The following is a 20,442-nucleotide window of genomic DNA, read 5'->3' on the forward strand; positions in this document are numbered from 1 at the left end:
ATTTATTCACTCAGTAAACATCCACTGAGCGCCAGGGACTGTGTCAGGGACCAGCACACATGATCTCTGCCCACAGAGCTTAGAGTGGAAGAAGGCAAAAAACACATTCACAATTATACAACTTTGCATGAGAAAGATGCTGGGAATGAAAGCAACAGGCTGCCAGGTTGGAGAATAAAGTGGAGAACTGCAAGAGCAGAGTCTTCAGGGATGGCTTCAGAAAAGGTTCTTTGAATGTCACCAAATTGAGGCCACATGGAAACATTGACGAGGATGGTTTTTTGTTTTTAGGAGAAAAGTGTTGGGATTGAAACACTTTCAGAGTTAGTGAAAGTGGACTGGGTGCGGTGGCTGATGCCTGTAATCCCAGCACTTTGGGAGGCCAAGGTGGGTGGATCCCTTGATTCTAGGAGTTGGAGACCAGCCTGGGCAACATAGGGAGACCCTATGTCTACAAAAATTTAAAAATTAGCCAGGTATAGTGGCACATGCTTGTGGTCCCAGCTACTTGGGAGGCTGAGGTGGGAGGATCTCTTGAGCTCACTGTGATTGCGCCACTGCACTTCAGCCTGGATGACAGAATGAGACTCTGTCTGAAACAGAATTAGTAAAAGTGACAAAGTAGAGATACAGGTAGAAATAGAGATGGTTCACATAGGCTCTGTTTTGGCAGTTTAGAGATGGGAAGCAGAGAAAATGGCAGATACTAGAGCAAGCAGGACTGGCTCCTTGTTAAAAAATTATTAAGAATTTAAAAACAGTGATAGCAGAACATTAAACCAGGCACAGGGCGCTGTGTCTGCAGAGGTCTCATGCCCACGAAGCTGGCTCTGACAGCATGCCTGTGTGCCAGTGAGAATCATTGGTCAAAATGAGGCATATTCATCATGTTAGAAGGGAGATAACCAAAGAAATGAAATTTAGGAAAGACAAAAAGGAGATGGAGAGTCTGGGTGTGGTGGCTGACACCTGTAATCTGAGCACTTTGGGAGGCTGAGATGGGAAGATCACTTGAGCCCAGGAGGTTGAGACCAGCCTGGGTGACATAGCAAGACCCTGTCTACAAAAATAAAAATAAATTAGCTGGGCATGGTGACATGTGCTTGTAGTCCAGCTACTTGGGAGGCTGAGGTGGGAGGATTGCTTGAGCCCAGGAGGTTGAGGCTGCAGTGAGCTATGATTATACCACTGTACTCTAGCCTGGGCTAGAGAGAGAGACTCTGTCTCTAAAAGAAAATAAATAAAAGGGGATGCAACCCAGAGTCTATGTGGAGGGGTTAGACAGGAGTAACTAGTCCTCCACTGTAACAGGAAGAAAGAAAACTATAGATGCAAGAGGGTTAGTAATATGCTGTGATGGCTTCAGTTTTTCAATGACGGGTGAAGCAAGGCTCTCAGGAGTGGGAGGGTAGGAGGAGAAGGAGAATGAGGGGCTTAAGTAGAGAAGTGTGTGGAAGTTGGTGGGAGTTGGAGTTTTGCCAGTTGAAAGTAAAAGAGTGGATCAGGGAGTTGGTGTTTGTGAGAGCAAATAGACGAAACAAAGAATCTGGTTAGACAAGAAAATAAGTCAAGAGATTTGAGTGAAATAAGAGGGGTCAAGTGTTAGCATCTTGATTCTGGTGACGTGGTATTGAAGGGGCACTTGAGAAAGTGGGCTGAAAGACAGGGCTTTGTAATCAGAGAGGACAAAATTTAAATCCATGATTTTGGAAGAGTGTAATTTTTGTGATGACAAGGTCCAGGATATCTCTTGGGTGGTGTATGGTTGGGTTACAAGAAGTCTCTGTGGTTAAGGAAGCCAAAGAGCAGAGAGAAGAATTGTGTGGGTCATCAACATGGAGTTGAAATTACCAGGAATGATGAGGGCATAGGATGGAGCTAAGCCTTCAGGACAAGTGCTAAGTCTTCACTCTTCTCTCAAGATGGGAAAATAATGCACCATTAAAATTATTTTTCTGCTAGGCACGGTGGCTTACACCTATAATCCCAGCACTTTGAGAGGCTGAGGTGGGAGAATTGTTTGAGCCCAGGAGTTTAAGACCAGCCTGGGCAGTATAGCAAGACCCATCTCTACAAAAAATAAACAAAATTAGCGGGGCGTAATGGAGAATCACTTGAGCCCTGGAGGTCGAGGCTGCAGTGAGCCGTGATCAAGCCACTGCACTCCAGCCTAGGTGACAGACACCCTGTCTAAAAAAAATTTTTTTTCTTACAACAGCGTTTCTAAGTTTTGCGAACTCCTCTCTCCTCCCAGTTCATTAGAGAGATCAAATCTCCGTGGGACTGAAGGGGGCAGAGTTCTTCCTTTGAGCCAGGAGGGGGAGCAAGAGACTGCAACAGAAGGCTCTGAATCTAAACGAAGCCTTTCGGAAAACACAGGGGTGGATCACAAAGGAGCTTGTGGTCCCCCTCCGCCTTTCTGCATTAGTTTCCTAGGGTTGTTCCAGTAAATTACCATTAGCTTGGGCCTTACAAGAGTGAACATTTATCCTCTCATATTTGGAGTGCAGTTGTGCAATCTTGGCTCTGCCTCCTGGGTTCAAGCGATTCTCCTGCTTTAGCCTCCCAAGTAGCTGGGACTACAGGTGTGTGCCAATGCACCTGGCTAATTTTGGTATTTTTAGTAGAGATGGGGTTTCACCATGTTAGCCAGGCTGGTCTCGAACTCCTGACCTCAAGTGATCTGCCCACCTCAGCCTCCAAAGTGCTGGGGTTACAGGCGTGAGCCACCACGCCGGGGGCCAATGATTTGCTTTTTTAAAAAAACAAAAACCAAACAGCCTCAGAAATTTTGAACTACTTTCTCTAAAAGAAACCAGCTTTATTGAGAAATATTTCACATGCCAGACATACCAATTTAGTATATTTCTAGATCATTGATCATCACAATCAATTTTAGAACATTTTTTATCACTCCAAAAGAGTCTCCATACGCATGGGCAGTCACTTCTGGTTTCTTCCAACTTCCCCAGCCCCCAGTCCCTGGTAGCCTACCCTATCACTAGAGAGTTGCCTTTCCTGGACTCTTCACAGAAATGGAGTCAGACAGTAGAAATGCAGTCTTTTAAATTATTTATGGGCCGAGCTGGGCGCTATGGCTCACGCCTGTAATCCCAGCACTTTACGAGGCCAAGGTGGGCGGATTACTTGAGGTTAGGAGTTTGAGACCAGCCTGGCCAACATGGTGAAATCCCGTTGCTACTAAAAATGCAAAAATCAGCTGGGCATGGTGGTGCACACCCGTAATCCCAGCTACTCAGGAGGCTGAGGTAGGAGAATCAATTGAACCCAGGAGGCAGAAGTTGCAGTGAGCCGAAATCACGCCACTGCACTCCAGCCTGGGTGATAGAGTGAGATTCTGTCTCAAAAAAAAAAAAAAAAAAAAAAAAAGATTTATGGTGAGCAGCGGGTTAGATGTCATTCTTTTGATTTTAGGGTTGTATTCAAGTATAAGACTCATTCTTTTCACAATGAGCAGTTAGTGCAGCAAAGCTGTAGATATCTGAAGCCTTTGAGAGCTTAGGGAATAGGAGGAGGATCATCTGGGGTCTCCCTTTTCTCTCTCCTTCCCCCGCAGCCATCTCCTTTGCCACCAGCAGCCGCGAGAACAGTCTTGGGGGAAAGAAAACATACAAGCTCAGTGCTGCGGGGAGAGGGGAATGAAGGCGTGGTAAGAGACATGCGGGGGCTGTTCCTGGCTCCCTCACCTCCTTGTCGTCTTCCTCACCGAGACCACGGAGTCTTCTCCAGCCTTGGAGCAGAAGTGTGGTCGTGCCTCTGCAGTAAGCTGGGTGTAGGACTGGCCGGCCAGCATCTGCAGTCTATGCTGAGTGCCTGTGCCTGGGTGACCCTTCCCCTGCGACTCCAGTGTGACCTTCCTTCCCAAGCCTCTTGTTGCCCTGGGGTCTTCCACATTCAGCCATGTCAAGCTCAGGGAATACAGGAGGAAAATGGGATCGCCTTAAAGTTAGGGGCTGGGGGATGAGTTGCTGCAAGTGCTAACAGGCAAACCTGCCCTGTTTTTCCAGCCAGGTGCCAGTGGTAGTTGACAGGGAAAGGGCCCTTGAGGAAGACAGCAAGTGGGGAGAGAGAGGGAGAGACAGAGAGGATGGAGAAGTTGGAGGTCTCTGTGGTGGCCTAAGGGGGCAGTGGGGCCTGGAGGAGGTGGTTGGGCGTCTGTTCCCACCAGCCCATGGGCCACCTGGTACCTTTGCCATGGACCCTGCTGTGGGCAGCCATGGTGGGGTGGAGGCATGTCCCTGGCACCCCCATGTCTCCCCACATGAGTTTCCTGAGGAACCTGTGGGCATCCCGACGCCCTCTGCGTTTCACCTGGAGAACCACTGCTCACAAATGGCCTCTCCTTATTTCTTTGAGCAACTTGAACTCGGTGAAAAGAACGTGGGCTCCACGGAGGCCTGTGCCAGCGCAGACAGGAAACATCGCCGCCGTTTTCAAGATGGTTCCATTCACTCTTTGTCCTAGTGACCCTGCACTCAGCTCCAATTGTGATGGCTTGGGCGGGAGGATGGGCACATTTTCTGGATAGTTCCACTGCCTCTGCCCCACTGCATGGGAGCCTGGTCTGCCTGGTGAGGGAGGGTATGCTCAGGCCCCCGCCAGCCCCGGGCCTGCTGTCCTTCAGTGGCCTGTGTTCTGAAGACACGGGTGCATCTCCGTCACCCACTACCCACCAAGTCACAAACACCTGGGGCAGGAAGGAAGGTAAATGTTCCTCGAGGGATAGTGTGTATATGAGGGTGGGGTGCGTGGCTGGGGGGCGCACAAATGGCAGCATCCACTTAGGAGCCTGTACCCACTTCCAGCAGGTCAGCACGGCTGAAGCCAGAAACTTTGTTGTGTTCTCTGGGCCTTAGCAGTCACGACCTTGGACCACGAGATGTGCCCTTGTCGCATTTATTTAAAGAGTTGAAATCTGAAAGGTGCATTAGAAATCGTTCTATTTATAGAGTCACTCTAAATACACTGTAGTGAAAGATGGCCAAGAGCTATTGTGAAGTGAAAGTAGGAACTGGAAAATGGTGCACTCAGCATGATGTCCCATATGCACATATGTGTACACCTGTGTGAATACATGTATAAAAGATATCTGTACACATGTATGTGTATAATACTCATACGTGTGTGTGCATGTGTGTGTGTCCATGTGGTCTGGAGATTTATATACATAATAAAACCGGAAGAAATATACACTAAAGAGGAAGCATTATCTCTTGAAAGTGGGATTATGTGGGGAGGGGAACTTTTAAACATTATTTTATGGAAAAGAAACGGAAAAACATTCTGGTTCAGTCTAGCCAGGGTAAGTTTGAGACCTTCGCCCCAGGGTGACTTTCACCTCAACTGCTGCTCTCTGCCAGTGCCACGCTGCCTGTGGCCTGGCCCTTGCTGTGAGTGTTTACGACCACAAAAGTTACTTTTCCTGGAAGTGGTTTCTTCTGATGGCTGGAGAATGTTTATGACATTGTCCATCTCTGTTTCTCCTTAATGAAACTGCCTGGCAGCCGCGGTATTTTAGAGAAGTCTTAACCCCTAGTCACTCTCCCCATTTCATTTTCCACGGGAATGGCTGCTCTGATGTCGGAATAGGCAATGGCAAGCAGGAAGCAGTATCATCAAAGGTGCGAGTTTGAGCTCTGGAGAGAGAGGTGTTCATAGGGTAATTTTTGCAACAGTTGGAAGATGCTCTACTGGACAGGGCTGGCTTTTGCTGAGAGGCTCAGCAGGAGTTGGTCCATGTGCTGTGTTCTCATTTTCACTCCCCAGTTACTCCCTGGGCCACCTGCCTGCTGCAGCACCTGAAGTCAAGTCATCAGAGGCTCAGCTTTCTGGTCCACGCGTGGCTGTTTCTTTTTCATTTTATTTTATTTTATTTTATTATTTTATTTTATTTTATTTTAATTTAATTTTATTTTATTTTATTATTTTATTTGAGATGGAGTCTTGCTCTGTCACCAGGCTGGCGTGATCTTGGCTCACTGCAACCTCCGCCTCCTAGGTTCAAGTGATTCCCCTGCCTCAGCCTCCAGAGTAGCTGGGGCTATAGGTGCGTGCCACCACACCCAGCTAATTTTTTTTTTTGTATTTTAGTAGAGATGGGGTTTCACCATGTTGGCCAGGATTGTCTTGATCTCTTGATCTTGTGATCCACCCACCTTGGCCTCCCAAAGTACTGGGATTACAGGCGTGAGCCACCACGCAGGCCATGTGTGGCTGTTTCTAGGAGAGATTTCTGTCTCATTCCTTCTCTTCCTTTTTTCTTTCTCTCCCTCAAAATTTTCCAATGTTCCTGGGAGGGCTAGTCAGTCACAACTTACAGTGGTGTAGTAGTAACCACTACTCTCTGCCTGAAAGCTGAGGAATTGGGACTTTAGAGTAGATGAGTGGAAGGATCATTTGGGAGAGGAAGGCAGTGACTGGAAACTAGGTGGCAAGAAGGCATCTTTTTGCACTTCCACTCACCCCATCTCTTCCCCATAGCAAAAAGAACTGCAGTAAATTCTAGGGATTTGCAGTGTTGACATCGAGTCCCCAGGGTGTCCCAGCAGAAGGGGTGGCAGCGACAGTGGGCTGTTTCCACCAAATGGAAGACTCCACCTCAGGAAGCAATAAATGGCAGCAAGGTTATTTGGGCATGTGGCATCTGTGAGGTCTGAGGGGATCAGATAATGCCCAGGAAGAATTCTGAAAGCAAATGAGAACATTCAAAAATGCTCATTGACAGCACAGCCATGTAAAGATGATCTGGGAGATCTTTAAAGGAAGCATTTTTCCAGGGATGGCGAATCTCAGGTTGGCTTCGGAAGGCTGGCTGAAGCGAGAGCCAGTGCCCTCTCCCTGGACCGCCTGCTTAGGTTAGGATGCATGTGTGCCTCCCTCACTAAGGTTTCATCAGTCATTCTTTTTTTTTTTTTTTTGGAGACAGTCTCACTCTGTCACCCAGGCTAGAGTGCAATGGCATGACCTCAGCTCACTGCAACCTCCGCCTTCTGGTTTCAAGTGATTCTCCTGCTTCAGCCTCCCAAGAAGCTGGGATTACAGGACCTGTCACTATGCCTGGCTAATTTTTGTATTTTTAGTAGAGATGGGGTTTCACCACATTGGCGAGGCTGGTCTCAAACCCCTGGCATCAGGTGATCCACCCGCCTTGGCCTCCCAAAGTGCTGGGATTACAGGCGATGAGCCACTGCACCCAGCTAGGAATTCATTCTTTAAAAATGTCTTAAGTATCTCAAAGGAGATTGTAGCTGCCATACGCTGAACAAACAAAAAGGCATTCTTCAGCTGGGCATGGTGGCTCATGCCTGTAATCCTAGCACTTTGGGAGGCCAAGGCAGGTGGATCACCTGAACCCAGGAGTTTGAGATCAGCCTGGCCAATGTGGTGAAACCCCATCTCTACTAAAAATACAAAAATTAGCTGGGCGTGGTAGCGCACACCTGTAATCCTAGCTACTTGGGAGGCTGAGGCAGGAGAGTCGCTTGAACCTGGAAGGTGGAGGTTGCAGTGAGCCGAGATCACGCCACTGCACTCCAGCCTGGCAACAGAACGAGACTCCATCTCAAAAAAAAAAAAAAAAAAGCATTCTCCATTCTTCATTCATCTCATAATTGAGGTTGGATTGGGAGACTGAGGCATGAACAGGATGTGAAGGAATGGAGGTGTGGGTGTGGACGGTGTTATTGAGTAGTGTGGGAGAGAATGTTGAAGAGGGTACCCGGGATTGAGAGATGCCTTGTGGGGTGATGTTGTAGCCTCTGCTCAAGAAGCCAGTGTCCAGGGAGAGGCTGTACTCCATGGAGTACAGAAAGGGAGGACAATGTGAGCCCCACGGATGAGCGAGCAAGGGCAGGTCCTTAGGGAGTGCTTCTATGAATTTGGCATCCTGGGTGAATTTGGCATCCTGGGCAAATTTGGCAACAGATGGGCAAAAACCCAGAGGCTGACAGAGGAGATGGGATCTCGTGAAGCTCAGCCCTAGAGAAGTATCTGGAGCTCTGAGCTTGGTGGGGGCGCAGAGTGGGGTGGGCACAAGAGAGCATGGAGGCTGGGGATGGGAATGGGGTGTGGGCTCCTATGGCCTCTGTGTCTCCGTGGAGCGAGCTGAGTGGTTGTCTGCTGAGATGAGTGTGGTGGGAAAGAGACTGGGACTCCAAGGAGAGAGCTTAAGCTCCAGCTCTTGGGCGTGCCCTGCAGAGTGTGCCTGATGCTGGAAAGGAGGACAAGGAGAGGCGGTGCAGTGCCGAGGGATAGGGCCCCTGATGGGGCAAGCCGAGGCTCCCTGGGAATGTGCAAAGGGGAATTTTGTCCAATTTGGAGGCTGAGCAGTAAGTTTTTCTGAAGGATGTGTCACTTAAGGTACGATTTGAAGAAAGAAGAGGGGTGAGCTTGGCAAAGTTGTTACTGGAAAGAGGTCTTGATCCAGACCCCTAGAGAGTGTTCTTGGATCTTGTGCACGAAAGAATTCAGAGTGAGTCCATAAAGTTTATCAAACAAGTTTATTAAGAAAGTAAAGGAATGAGAGTAGTTACTCCGTAGACAGAGGAGTGGCATGGGCTGCTGGACGGAGTATATTCATGGTTACTTATTGATCATATGCAAAACCAGGGCTGGGTTGTTCATGAGTTTTCTGGGAAAGTGGTTTCCTGGAACTGAGGGTCCCTCCCCTTTTTAGACTACATAGGGTAACTTCTGGACATTGCATGGCATTTGTAAACTGTCGTGGTGCTGGTGGGAGTGCCTTTTAGCATGCTAATGCATTACAATTAGCAAAAAGTAGCAGTGAGGATGATCAGAGGTGACTTTCATCACCATCTTGGTCTTGGTGGGTTTTGGCTGGCTTCTTTACTGCATCCTGTTTTATCGGCATGGTCTTTGTGACCTGTGTCTTGTGATGCCAGTCCTGCCAACCTCCTATCTCATCCTGTGACTGAGAAGGCCTAACCTCCTGAATGCAGCCCCTATTCAAGATGGAGTCACTCTGATTCAAATGCCTCTGACAAAGTGAGGAAGGCATTCCAGGCAGTCAACAGCAGGCACGATACTCCAGAGTGAGAGAGCCTCAAGTGTCCTGGGGTGCAGTCATGATTAGCCTTGAACAAGGAGAGGTTTGGCCCTTATCCCCGGCTCCCAGGAGGCAACCTCTAAGCACTTGGAATTGCCTCCCTTATAAGAGTGCGTTTATTTACCTGGGGGCCTTGGTCCCCACCAGATAGTCTCTGCTAACAATGTGACCTATGAGGGGCCCTTGGACCAAGTGGTATCAGCTTGACCTCTGCAGGGGCTGGAAACCAGGATCAGCCAACTGGGCGGCCAGCCATGTCTGGGTGACCAGCCCCCAGCAGAAACGTTGGACACCAAGGCTCAGGTGAGCGGCCCTAGCTGGCAGCACTTTGTGTGTTTCGGCACGCATCGTTGCTGGGAGGAGTAAGCACTGGCCGTGCAACTCCACCAGGGGAGGATGATGGAGGGGGTGCCTGGTCTCTCCTGGCCTCTGTCCACGTAGCTCTTCTTTTGCTGATTGGAGTCTATACACTTTCACTGTGATAAATCATGACTATGAGTGTTATGGCTTCTCTGAGTTCTGAGTTGTTCTCGTGAATTAATGAACCTGATCTTCCAGTGGAATGGGGTGGGCGGGAACCAGATTGGCCCGTGATGGCCTGTGATGTCCTAGAATAGCCAGGTCACAGGTGGGTCTTCTCATTCAGGGAAGGTGATGAGCCCAGCCTGGCTGGTACAATCCGGGGTCATTGTCAGGAGTCATTCATGCCAACACATGGTTTAGTCTCTATTCTGTGTGCGTTTTTGGGTGAAATGCACACAGGAAGCACTGTTCTCTGTCTCTAAGTGGCTTCCTGTTGAGGGGACCAGCGAGGATGCAGTAAGAGAGATGGCCTGTGAGCTAGTCTCTGAGGTCCCCTTTAGGAATTGGTAAATAACACAGCCCCGAAAGGAGAGGGACTTGGAGAAACCCAATGCTGGCTGGGGTGGCAGACTTGCCCCTGAAGCCTTTGGGTTGGACCCAGCTTTGTGGCAGCTCCCCCGCCCATCTCTCCAGGCTTAGCTCCCACGTGCCCTCTGCCCTCTAGTCTTGTATATTGCTCTGCCCCTAGTGCTGGCCCCAGAGGTCCCCAGCCTTCCTGCTGAAGTGCCTGGGCTCCTGAGGAATGGAGTCCAAGCTTCCTCACATTCAGCAAGCAGCACTGGCCTGGGGCATGGATCACATACCCTTTGGGGAGTGGATGAGTCCTCCAGGAGTAGGTCCCGCACTGCCCCACTGTCCTCTCACAGCCCCACTCGGATTATGTATTTGGAGATGGGCTCAGGGAGTCTCAGCTCTAGGCTTGCTGGTGACCCCAGGCCCTGTGGCATCTGGCCAGGAAGCTCCTGTGCACTGTAGGCCGATAGCCAGCCTCCCTTTTAAGTGGCATTTTGAAAGCCAGCTGCTCCCATTGGCCCACCTGAAGACATCCCTCCTCCTGCCTCTCCTCAGCAGGGGCCTGCCTCTAGGGCAGCTCAGCCGAGCAGAGCATCATGGAATGGTCTTCCTTATCCTCCTTCTGGACATTATTTGGTGACGTTCTTTTCAGTCTACAGGCAGAATCAATCCTATCTAATAATGGTTGTGGTTTCCACAGCCCTCAGCCCTCCACTCTGTTGGCCAGTCTAGCTTGGGCCTTGGTGGCCAGTGTTGGTCACATGCTGCAACAAGGGGCCAGGACACGAAAATGCCGGAAAAGGTAATTTTGCGAGTCACACCGTGGGTCAGGCCTGAGATGTGAAGTCAGCTTACATAGCTAGAATGGCTCCAAGGCAAGTCTGCGAGCTGAATAAATGAATTACTGTAGCTAAAGCAAACTGTCAGAAAGCACCTCGGGCAGCAGACATTGGCAGGGTCCTGTAGGTGCTGTCCAGGACAGAGAGACTCTTAGCTTGGAAGCATTCAGCCTCACTGGCAAGGTTGGCCAATGAGAGGGACATTTGGCTCATCTTAGCCTGCTGTCATTAACCATCAGGTTCATCCAGACGACCCCCTCCCCGCCCCACCCCGTGTTCCTTTTGTGCTTATAAAGCCTTGGGCTATGATGTGGCTTTCTGCACATGTACTTCCAGGAAGAGCATGTCTCAGCATGCCAACCCTGTGTGCCCTCTATGTGGCCTTCCCCCAACAAGCACACTTCTGCCTTGCAGGTGAGTGCCGCTGCACACCTTGAAACTGTATCCCCCCCCAAAGCTATAACTGGGCCAGGTGATGCCAAAGTACAAAATCAGGTTTTCAGGCACTTAATACCTAGTTAGCAATAACAACTGATTCCAATGGGAAGATACCAGATGATGCTTCGCCTTGTTAATAACACCTGCTAGCAAGCCACATCTTGAAGGACAAAGCTGATTTGGGGGCCAAGTTTGGTGCTGTTTGCTCCAGGGGCCCGAACTGCAGGTCAGGACCTGCTCACATGGCCTTTCCCTGTCACCAGCAGCTCACACTGGCTGACAGGACTCCCTCCAGGCCAGACGCCTCCAGCCCTCACTGTGCAGTCAGGAAGCTTTTCTTCCCCATTTCTAAGGGCTGTGGTCTCCCAAAGGTGCCCAGCTGGTGTGGAGTATGGCTGTGTTGGGGGAGAATCTCAAAGCAAATGGCGGGGTTTAGCGCAGACCAAAGCTTACCTGGAAAGGCAATGGGGAAAACAATGGGGAACCCCAACCCTGCTGCTCCAACAAGGGGCTACTCTGACGTTTGAAAACCACTAGACAAAGATGTGAGGTCAACTGTCTGACCAGGAGATTGGGAAGGAAACAAAGCCGCTTACCCAAGTTGGAGCATAACATGAAGGATGCTGAGGTCAGACGGCAATGTAGGAACCCACATCTGGCAAGAATAGATGTGTATGTTATAAACACAGACCATAAAAACTTTCAGCCTTTGAGGGAGACACTGTCTTTGTAATGTAGAAATAACCAGTCTGTACAGACTTGGAAGTGGTAAAACTAAAGCTTATGAAAATATTTTTAAAATATTAAAAATTTCCCTAGCAGAAGAGCCTACTGTATAGAGCATAATACAACAACATTAATTTTAGGTCGAATCCTTTGGAAAATTTTTCAATGTGACCTAAAAGTACATTTAGAGATGTACTTTTGCTTCTATAATGTTTCAGTATTTTAAAAGTGTTTTTCATGTAAGAATGAAATATTAAGACACTGTTGTGTACTTTTCCCGTTATGGTATAAGCAGCAGCAGTACTGTGGACAAAACACCTGGCTCTGGTCTGGGTCTGAATCATCCTGGCTCTGCCCTTACTAGCTGGGTTATCCTGGAGGGTATAGTAACACCTCTGCTTAGCCTAACAATCAGTTCACCTATTAACTGCAAGCCTGTTTTAAATAAGACTGTGTGTAAAATGTTTAAACCTAACACACAGAAAGGGATTCTATCTGCTACCCTGGTGCTTAGCAACTTATTAATGTAGAAATACTCATCCAATCATTTTTAGTACCTAAAATGCTATTTATCAACTAAACTCAAGCATGATGAAAAAAAGTGGGAATTACTTCAGATTTAGAGGCAGAATCAGCTTTACTAATTTTGTAACAGAATAAGCATTCTGTAATGACATTGTACTTTTAAACTAAAGACTCCTTATGAAAAGTTAAAAATGTGTTCTTAAAACAAATGTATTGAAGCTGAGCATATTTATATTATACAATTGTGCGTATCTGTATTTTAAAATTACACAGTCGTTGTTCACTGTGTAAAATCTGCAAGATACAGTTAAGCAAGCAAAGAAAAATTATCCCACCAGAGATAAATGCTGTTAATCTTTTAGTAAATCACCTTTAGAGCTGCTTTGCGGGGTAGATACCTAACACAAAAAACTGGTGGCATTAAATATGCACACTTTTTGAAAAGCGATTCTGGAGTGAATAAAAATTGCAACTTTAGAAGATAACACACTGCCGGCCGGGCATGGTGGCTCACGCCTGTAATCCCAGCACTTTGGGAGGCCGAGGCGGGCAGATCACTTGAGGTCAGGAGTTTGAGACCAGCCTGGCCAACATGGTGAAACCCCGTATCTACTAAAAATACAAAAATTAGCTGGGCGTGGTGGCGTGTGCCTGTAATGCCAGCTACGCAGGGGGCTGAGGCACGAGAATCGCTTGAACCTGGGAGGCGGAGGTTGCAGCGAACCAAGACGCGCTACTGCACTACAGCCTGGGAGACAGAGACTCAAAAAACAAAAACAAAACAAAAAATAAAAACAACAAAAAAACACTCTATAATGCCTACAGGTATAGCTTTAAGAATGCCAGATTTAAAGCACAAGGTTGATGGGTTGATGCTTTTCAAAATGCTGGCACTTTAGAGGAATGGTCTTATTTAGTACTGCCAGCTCTGTAAAGTATTATAAGCTCTTTGATGTTATAGCATCATCCTCATTTTACAGATAAGGAAACAGAAGCACAGGCAAGTAACACTCTTTGAGCCACGCTATTAGTAAGGGCTGAAACCTGAGGTGTCTCAGACTCCTTCTTCATAAAGCCAAACTTTGATGCTTAAGTATTTTTAATGCTACCAAATTAGAAAAAAAGAGAATATGCACACTTATACATTTTCATATTCTGAGTGTACTCTTCTTTACTAATACTTTATTTTTGAGACAGCGTCTTGCTCTGTCATCCAGGCTGGAGTGCAGTGGCACAATCTCCACTCACCGTAACCTCTGCCTTCTGGGCTCAAGCGATCTTCCCACTTCAGTCTCCTGAGTAGCTGGGACTACAGGTGTGTGCAACTATGCCCACTTAATTTTTGTTTTTGCTATTTTTTTTTGGTGGAGATGGGGTTTCATCATGTTGCCAAGGCTAGTCTCAAACTCCTGGGTTCAAATGATCTGCTTACTGCAGCCTCCCAAAGTGCTGGGATTACAGGTGTGAGCCACCATGCCCAGGGTTTCAGTGTCAAACTCTGAATTTGAATGTCAATGTCAAACTGAGAAACAGGATGAAATGCACAAAAGTAATGTGTAAATTGAGTAGCTGACATCAGTTGACAGTTAAACGTAATGACAGTATATAAGTATCAGGTGAATGTTCAAGGAATAGGAAACAACATTGTTAGGACGTCTGTTTGGAAAAAAAACCCTTAAAAGTAAAATTACGTACATCAGATTTTATCTAGATATTAAACTGATGCTGCTGAGGCAGGAGGATCATTTGAAGACAGGTGTTTGAGACCAGCATGGGCAACAAAATGAGATCCCACTTCTAATAAAATTAAAAACAAAAAAGCTTATGCCAATATACATGTCAATGACCTAAGCTCTGGCTACATGACTGAATTTCTTGAATTTGACAAGTCAAAAAATTGCGATTACTGAACAGGACACCTCACTGTTACTTCATGTGCAAGTCAGAGATTTGAAAAGTAAGAGGCATTAGAGATGGGGGAAGAAGGCAACGTCTAAATGGACCTTTTGTGTGCCAGGATTCTTCTTTAAAAACTTTCTTTTCTGAAACGTTTTGACTTGTTCATCACTGAATGAGGAACAATACAGTGTTTTATATTCAAATTATCCCATGAGTTGAGATTTCTTTTATTAGAAAATATATAATTTATAATTGTGACTTTAATTTTTAAAAATTACCTTCCAGAAAATATCCCCTCTCAGCATCAAGTATTGGCTTTGAATTTGGGTGAATCTTTACTTGCTCAAACCTCCACTATCCTAATTTCTTTATTACATTCTAATTAGTATTGATAGATTTGATAGATTATCTTTTCTAAATTCCACTTGTGTAAATCCTACTTTAATATTACAAAGCAACTGGCACGAGAGATTCAAGTAAAATAAAAACATGGTTGATAAAAAAGACCAAAACTGTATCATTCTTCTTAAGCCAGTTTTAAAATTACATGTTTAGATTTTTTAAAAAAATTCATGTGATTCTCCTGTCTCAGTCTCCACGGATGCTGCAGTGAGCCAAGACTGTGTCGCTGCACTCCAGCCTGGGCGACAGAGCCAGGACTCTGTCTTAAAAAAAAAAATCAAATATACAGAAGAGTATAAAGGGGAAGCGTGATTCTCCTGCCTCAGCCTCCCTAGTAGCTGGGATTACAGGTGTGTGCCACCATGCCCAGCTAATTTTTTTTGTATTTTTAGTAGAGACAGGGTTTCGCCATCTTGGCCAAGCTGGTCTTGAACTCCTGGGCTCAAGTGATCCGCCTGCATTGGCCTCCCAAAGTGTTGAGATTATAGGCGTGAGCCACCATAACTGGCCTAAAACTGAAATTTTAAATTCAGTTCCTCACACTAGCTATTATTTCAATTGCTCAACAACCCCATGAGGCTAAAGGCTATCACACTGGGAGCGCAGATGCCAAGCATCCATCATCACAGCAAGTTCACTGGACAGTGCTGCTCTGTGGTAACCGCAGCTGAGCACCTGCATGTGTGTTTTTTATTATCAGATACATGATTTTTCAAAAATTTCTCTCCCATTCTGAGGGTTAACTTCACTTTCTTAATGGTGTCCTTTAAGGCACTAAAGTTAATTTTGATGAAGTCCCATTTATCTATTGTTTTCCTTTGTTGCTTGTGCTTTTGGTGTTGTATCTAAGAAACCATTCCTAAGCCCAACATCACAAAGGTTTACTTCTGTTTTCCTCTAAGAGTTTAAACTCTTATATTTAGGTCTATGATCCATTTTGAGTTAGAATTTGTTATGTGGTAGGAAGTAGGGATCCTTTTGCTGTGCATGTAGCTACCAGTTGTCCCAGCACCGTTTGTTGAAAAGACCACTCCTTCTCTATTGAATGGTATTAGCATCCTTGTTGAAAACAAGTTGATCAGAAATGTATGGGCTTATTTCTGGATGTTCAGTTCCATTCCTCTGATCGATATGTTTATCCATATGCCTACACTGTCTTATTGTAGCTTCGTAGCACATTTTGAAATTGGTAAGTCTTCCAACTTTGTTCTTTTCCAATGTTTTTTTTTTGGCTATTCTGGGTCCCTTGCATTTCCCTATCAATTTATTCAGTCTTCCAATCCATGAACATGGATGTCTTTCCATTTATCTGGATCTTAATTTCTTTAAACAACGTGTTAGAGTTTCATTCTTGATGCTACTGTATATAGGGATGCTACTGTATATAGGGATGCTACTGTATATAGGGATGCTACTGTATATAGGGATGCTACTGTATATAGGATTTCTTTATTCTCGTTTTCAGAATGTTTGTTGTTAGTATAGAAGTAAAACTGATCTTGTATCCTGCAACCTGTTGAATTCATTTATTACTTTTTATGGATTCTTTAGCATTTTATATATACAACTATATATCAACTGTGAATACATATAGTTTCACTTCTTTTGCAGTATAAACCGCTTTTCCTTATTAGCTTATTTGATTTTTAGATGTTGAACAAACCTTGAATTCCTAACCTAACTGCTCTGGCTAGAACTTCAAGTGCAATGCTGAATAGAAGTAGTGCGAGTGAACATCCTGGTCCTTCTTCCCAATCTTAAGGGGAAAACATTCAGCCTTCAGTCTGTCACCATGAAGTATAATGTTAGGTGTGGGCTTTTCATAGATATTATATTTATCATATCTAGGAAGATTCCTTTTTTTTTTGAGACGGAGTCTCGCTCTGTCGCCCAGGCTGGAGTGCAGTGGCGCAATCTCGGCTCACTGCAAGCTCCGCCTCCCGGGTTCATGCCATTCTCCTGCCTCAGCCTCTCCGAGTAGCTGGGACTACAGGCGCCCGCCACCACGCCCGGCTAATTTTTTGTATTTTTAGTAGAGACGGGGTTTCACCATGGTCTCGATCTCCTGACCTCGTGATCCGCCCGCCTCGGCCTCCCAAAGTGCTGGGATTACAAGCGTGAGCCACCGCGCCCGGCCTGAAAGATTCCTTTTATTCCTAAGTTTGTTGAGTGTTTTTATGAAAGAGTTTTGGATTTTATCAAATGCTGTTTCTGTCTCTATTAAGACAATCTGTGTGGGTTTTGTGCTTTATCAAATATGGTACAGTTGATCCTCATTATTCATGGTTATGTATTTGTGAATTTACCAACTTGCTAAAACTTATAACCCTCAAACTGGTATCTGTGGCGCTTTTGCGGTCATTTGTGGATATGTGTAAATGGGTGAAAAATTTGAGTCACCCAATACACATGTTCCCAGCTGAGGCTGAACAAGATGATGCTCTGCCTTCCTGTTTCAGTCTCATAGAGAAATGACTGGAGGATGGAAACCGCAGGCGCAATTCAGTGTAGCACAAGAAGCTCTGGCTCCGGGGCCAGTTAGATGGGGTTTGAATTTCATCTCTGTCACCTGCTAGTGGGGTGCCTTAGGCATGTCACTTAACACTTCTGATACCTCACTTTCACTTCTGTAAAATAAAGTAGAATTTGCTAGGATGAATTAAGAATTCAAGCTCATAATGTGTGTGAGATAAACATATGTATACACACATATACACAAACACACATTCTCCTAAAAGCAGTTGTTCCATATTTAATTCAGTGTCTGTGGGAGAATATTTTGTAGAACATAATCACTGTGAATAATGAGAACTGACTGTATATTAGCTTATTTGATTTTTAGATGTTGAACTAACCTTGAATTCCTGGGATAAATTCCACTTGGTCATGATGTAGAATCCTTTTCATAAGTTGCTGGATTCAGTTTGCTAATAGTTTTGTTAATGAATATTGGCTTATAGTTTTCTTGTGATGTCTAGTCTAGTATCACGATAATACTGACCTAGAATAAGTTGGGAAGTGTTCTTTCCTACTTTTAGAAACTGTGTGCAAAAAATTAGTGCTAATTTTAATGTTTGGTAGAATTCAGCAGTGAAGCCATCTAGGCCTGGGATTTTCTTTGTGAGCCTTTTAAAATTACTAATTCAGTATTTTTCCTTGTTAATGCCAATTGCATTTTTAACCAACTTTTAGGTAGAACCAAAGATAAGAATATTACCTCATTAGGCCAGTGAAATTCAAGAAGAAAATACATATTATCAAGGAAGATGCTAAGTATTTGGAAAATTCAGATAGGCAGCTATGAAAATTATCCATTACATCTTGATTCTTAACTTCTATCTAGCTTTTTAACAAACATTTTATCACTTCTCATGCGGTTTCATAATCTTACGAACAAGAAATTTCAGCCTGTTCTACAACAGATTTATATACAAACCTCTTAACTGAAACTTGCAGCAAAGTCCTTATAATAAAAAACTAAAGTTTGTACATTCCTTGAGATAATACACAGATATGTATCTGTATATATTTATATGTATAAATATATTTCACTCTATCTACAAACATAACACTTATCTCAGAACCTGTCAGGAAGGCAGTGTGTAGTGGAAAAAATACTGGAATAGATTTCTGGAGGTCTCAGTTCTGGTGCCAGCTCTAACTTAGATGCCTTTCTGTGTTTCTTCCATGGATAAAATTAAGTTATGATTCGTGATCAGCAAGGTTCTTTCTGGTGTTAAAAATACAATGACTTATTCTACAATAACGCCATTCCCATTGCTCTTACTTCAGAGTGGTCATGATGAAAATATTTTGTTACATACATATAAACATACAAACCTCCATACTTCATTTGTACAGAACTAATTAACCAATTCACAAAATCTTAGAGGAAGTCTGTGATTAAATAATGTAATTCCAACATCTCAAACTCCTGAAATTTGCTATGAAACAGTTACTACTATTCTTTCTCTACATATACACATTTGCCTTTTTGCAATGTCTCACTTTTATGTAAGTGTAGTATTATTTCACAGGCATCTATAATTATGCTAACTAACTTTCAAAAACAGGGAGGTCATTTTTCAGAAATTCTGAGCCTGTCAGAGAAACTAAATGGTATTTCATCAGTTGTCTCTACTGGCACATTACTTCTACTAAAATGACATGAAGAATGGTGAGCGAAACTTGAAATAAATGCATCTGGAGTCCGGCTGCAATGACAGCTATCCGCTGGTGTAACATTACTTGGATTACCAGGATGTGAATGGTAAACACCATGGAATGGGTCTTGCAATGAGTGATAATGCCCTGCTCCTCCTGAGGTGGCTGCAGAACTCTGGTAAGGGCCATTAGACATAAGACAAGTTTGAAAGCAAGTCTTCCTTCCCAAACCTCGATGCATGTCTAATTTAGCAATGAGAGGTTTCCCAACATTCACTTCCTGCTTGTCCTCTACAGTATCTTCCAATCCTGAGTACTGATATGATAAACATACTGTGAAGACTAGATGTTCCTGAAAAGGAAAAAAATCTGGTTTATTATTGGCATTAACAGTGAATATATAGCAATCTGAAAATATTCACACATACACACCCCCACCACCAATCCACTCACTCTCCTTTCCCAGGTTCCAAATCCTCAAGGCATCCTTTATATCTCCTCGAAACTGAGAAACGCCAGCTATCATCATCTTCCTTTTCCTTCATGCAATACTTACAACACATTTAGAATTTCTAGTTTTTACTACTGTTAGTAGTCAAAGTCAAAGAGATCTTATATTCTAGATGAACAGGGAAAACATTTTCCAAGCAGTGCAGCTTAGGAAAGTTATCATTCCCTATTATTAGAGATGGGGAATTAACTTTTAATTAAAAAATGATCTGGGCCCAGCGTGGTGGCTCACGCCTATATTCCCAGCACTTTGGGAGGATGAGGCAGACAGATCACTTGAAATTAGGAGTTCGAGACCAGTCTGGCCAACATGGTGAAACCCGTCTCTACTAAAAATACAAAAAGTTAACTGGGCATGGTGGCGTGTGCCTGTAGTCCCAGCTACTCGGGAGGCTGAGGCACAAGAATCACTTGAGTCTGGGAGGTGGAGGTTGCAGTGAGCTGAGATTGCGCCACTGCATTCCAGCCTAGGCGACAGAGAGATACTATCTCAAAAAACAAAAACAAAACAGAACAAAAAAAAAAAAACCTGGTTTTATACCAGTTTTATTAAAAAAAGCTTAAGCTGTCTTTAAAATATTATAGTAATCCATAATCGTAGGTGGAAAATATAACTGAGTCAGATAATGGGCTAACTTTTTAAGAGAAGAAATAATTTTAAGTAGATGAGCTCCGAACAGGATGACAACAGGTTTATGTGTGTAATTCTCAATTGTGCCCATTCCATTGCCTGAGTTTTAGCTGATACATTCTACGGTCATGTAGTTGTGAACAAATTAAAATCTCAATTTTTGAAAAGAAAAGCTTTCATTAGAACACTCAACATGCAGAACTAGCTTCTCATTTGTAAGTCAATTAGAAATAAAAAATGGAAAAGAAATTCTAATTTGCTATATGTTTAGTCATAGAACTAGGAAATGATTACTTGAAAATCTGAATATATTTAAAAGTAGAATATGGAGCTGGGAGTGAAGCTCA

At 44.6% G+C, this 20,442-nt stretch overlaps 1 protein-coding gene across 3 annotated transcripts in view; it reads right to left on the reverse strand.

Moving 5' to 3' along the window:
- Nucleotides 1-16,878: 16,878 nt before the first annotated feature.
- Nucleotides 16,879-20,442, reverse strand: part of MALT1 (MALT1 paracaspase) — a 73,660-nt gene continuing 70,096 nt past the window's right edge. For all 3 annotated transcript variants that reach the window (XM_032152172.2, XM_032152169.2, XM_058438292.1), the window contains one exon: nt 16,879-19,306. In XM_032152172.2, coding sequence (XP_032008063.1) covers nt 18,869-19,306 — 438 coding nt within the window. In that variant the 3' untranslated portion in view covers nt 16,879-18,868. The remainder of the gene's footprint in view (nt 19,307-20,442) is intronic.

Source organism: Hylobates moloch, unplaced genomic scaffold, assembly GCF_009828535.3.
Source record: "Hylobates moloch isolate HMO894 unplaced genomic scaffold, HMol_V3 SCAFFOLD_5, whole genome shotgun sequence".
NCBI classification, from domain to species: Eukaryota; Metazoa; Chordata; class Mammalia; order Primates; family Hylobatidae; genus Hylobates; species Hylobates moloch.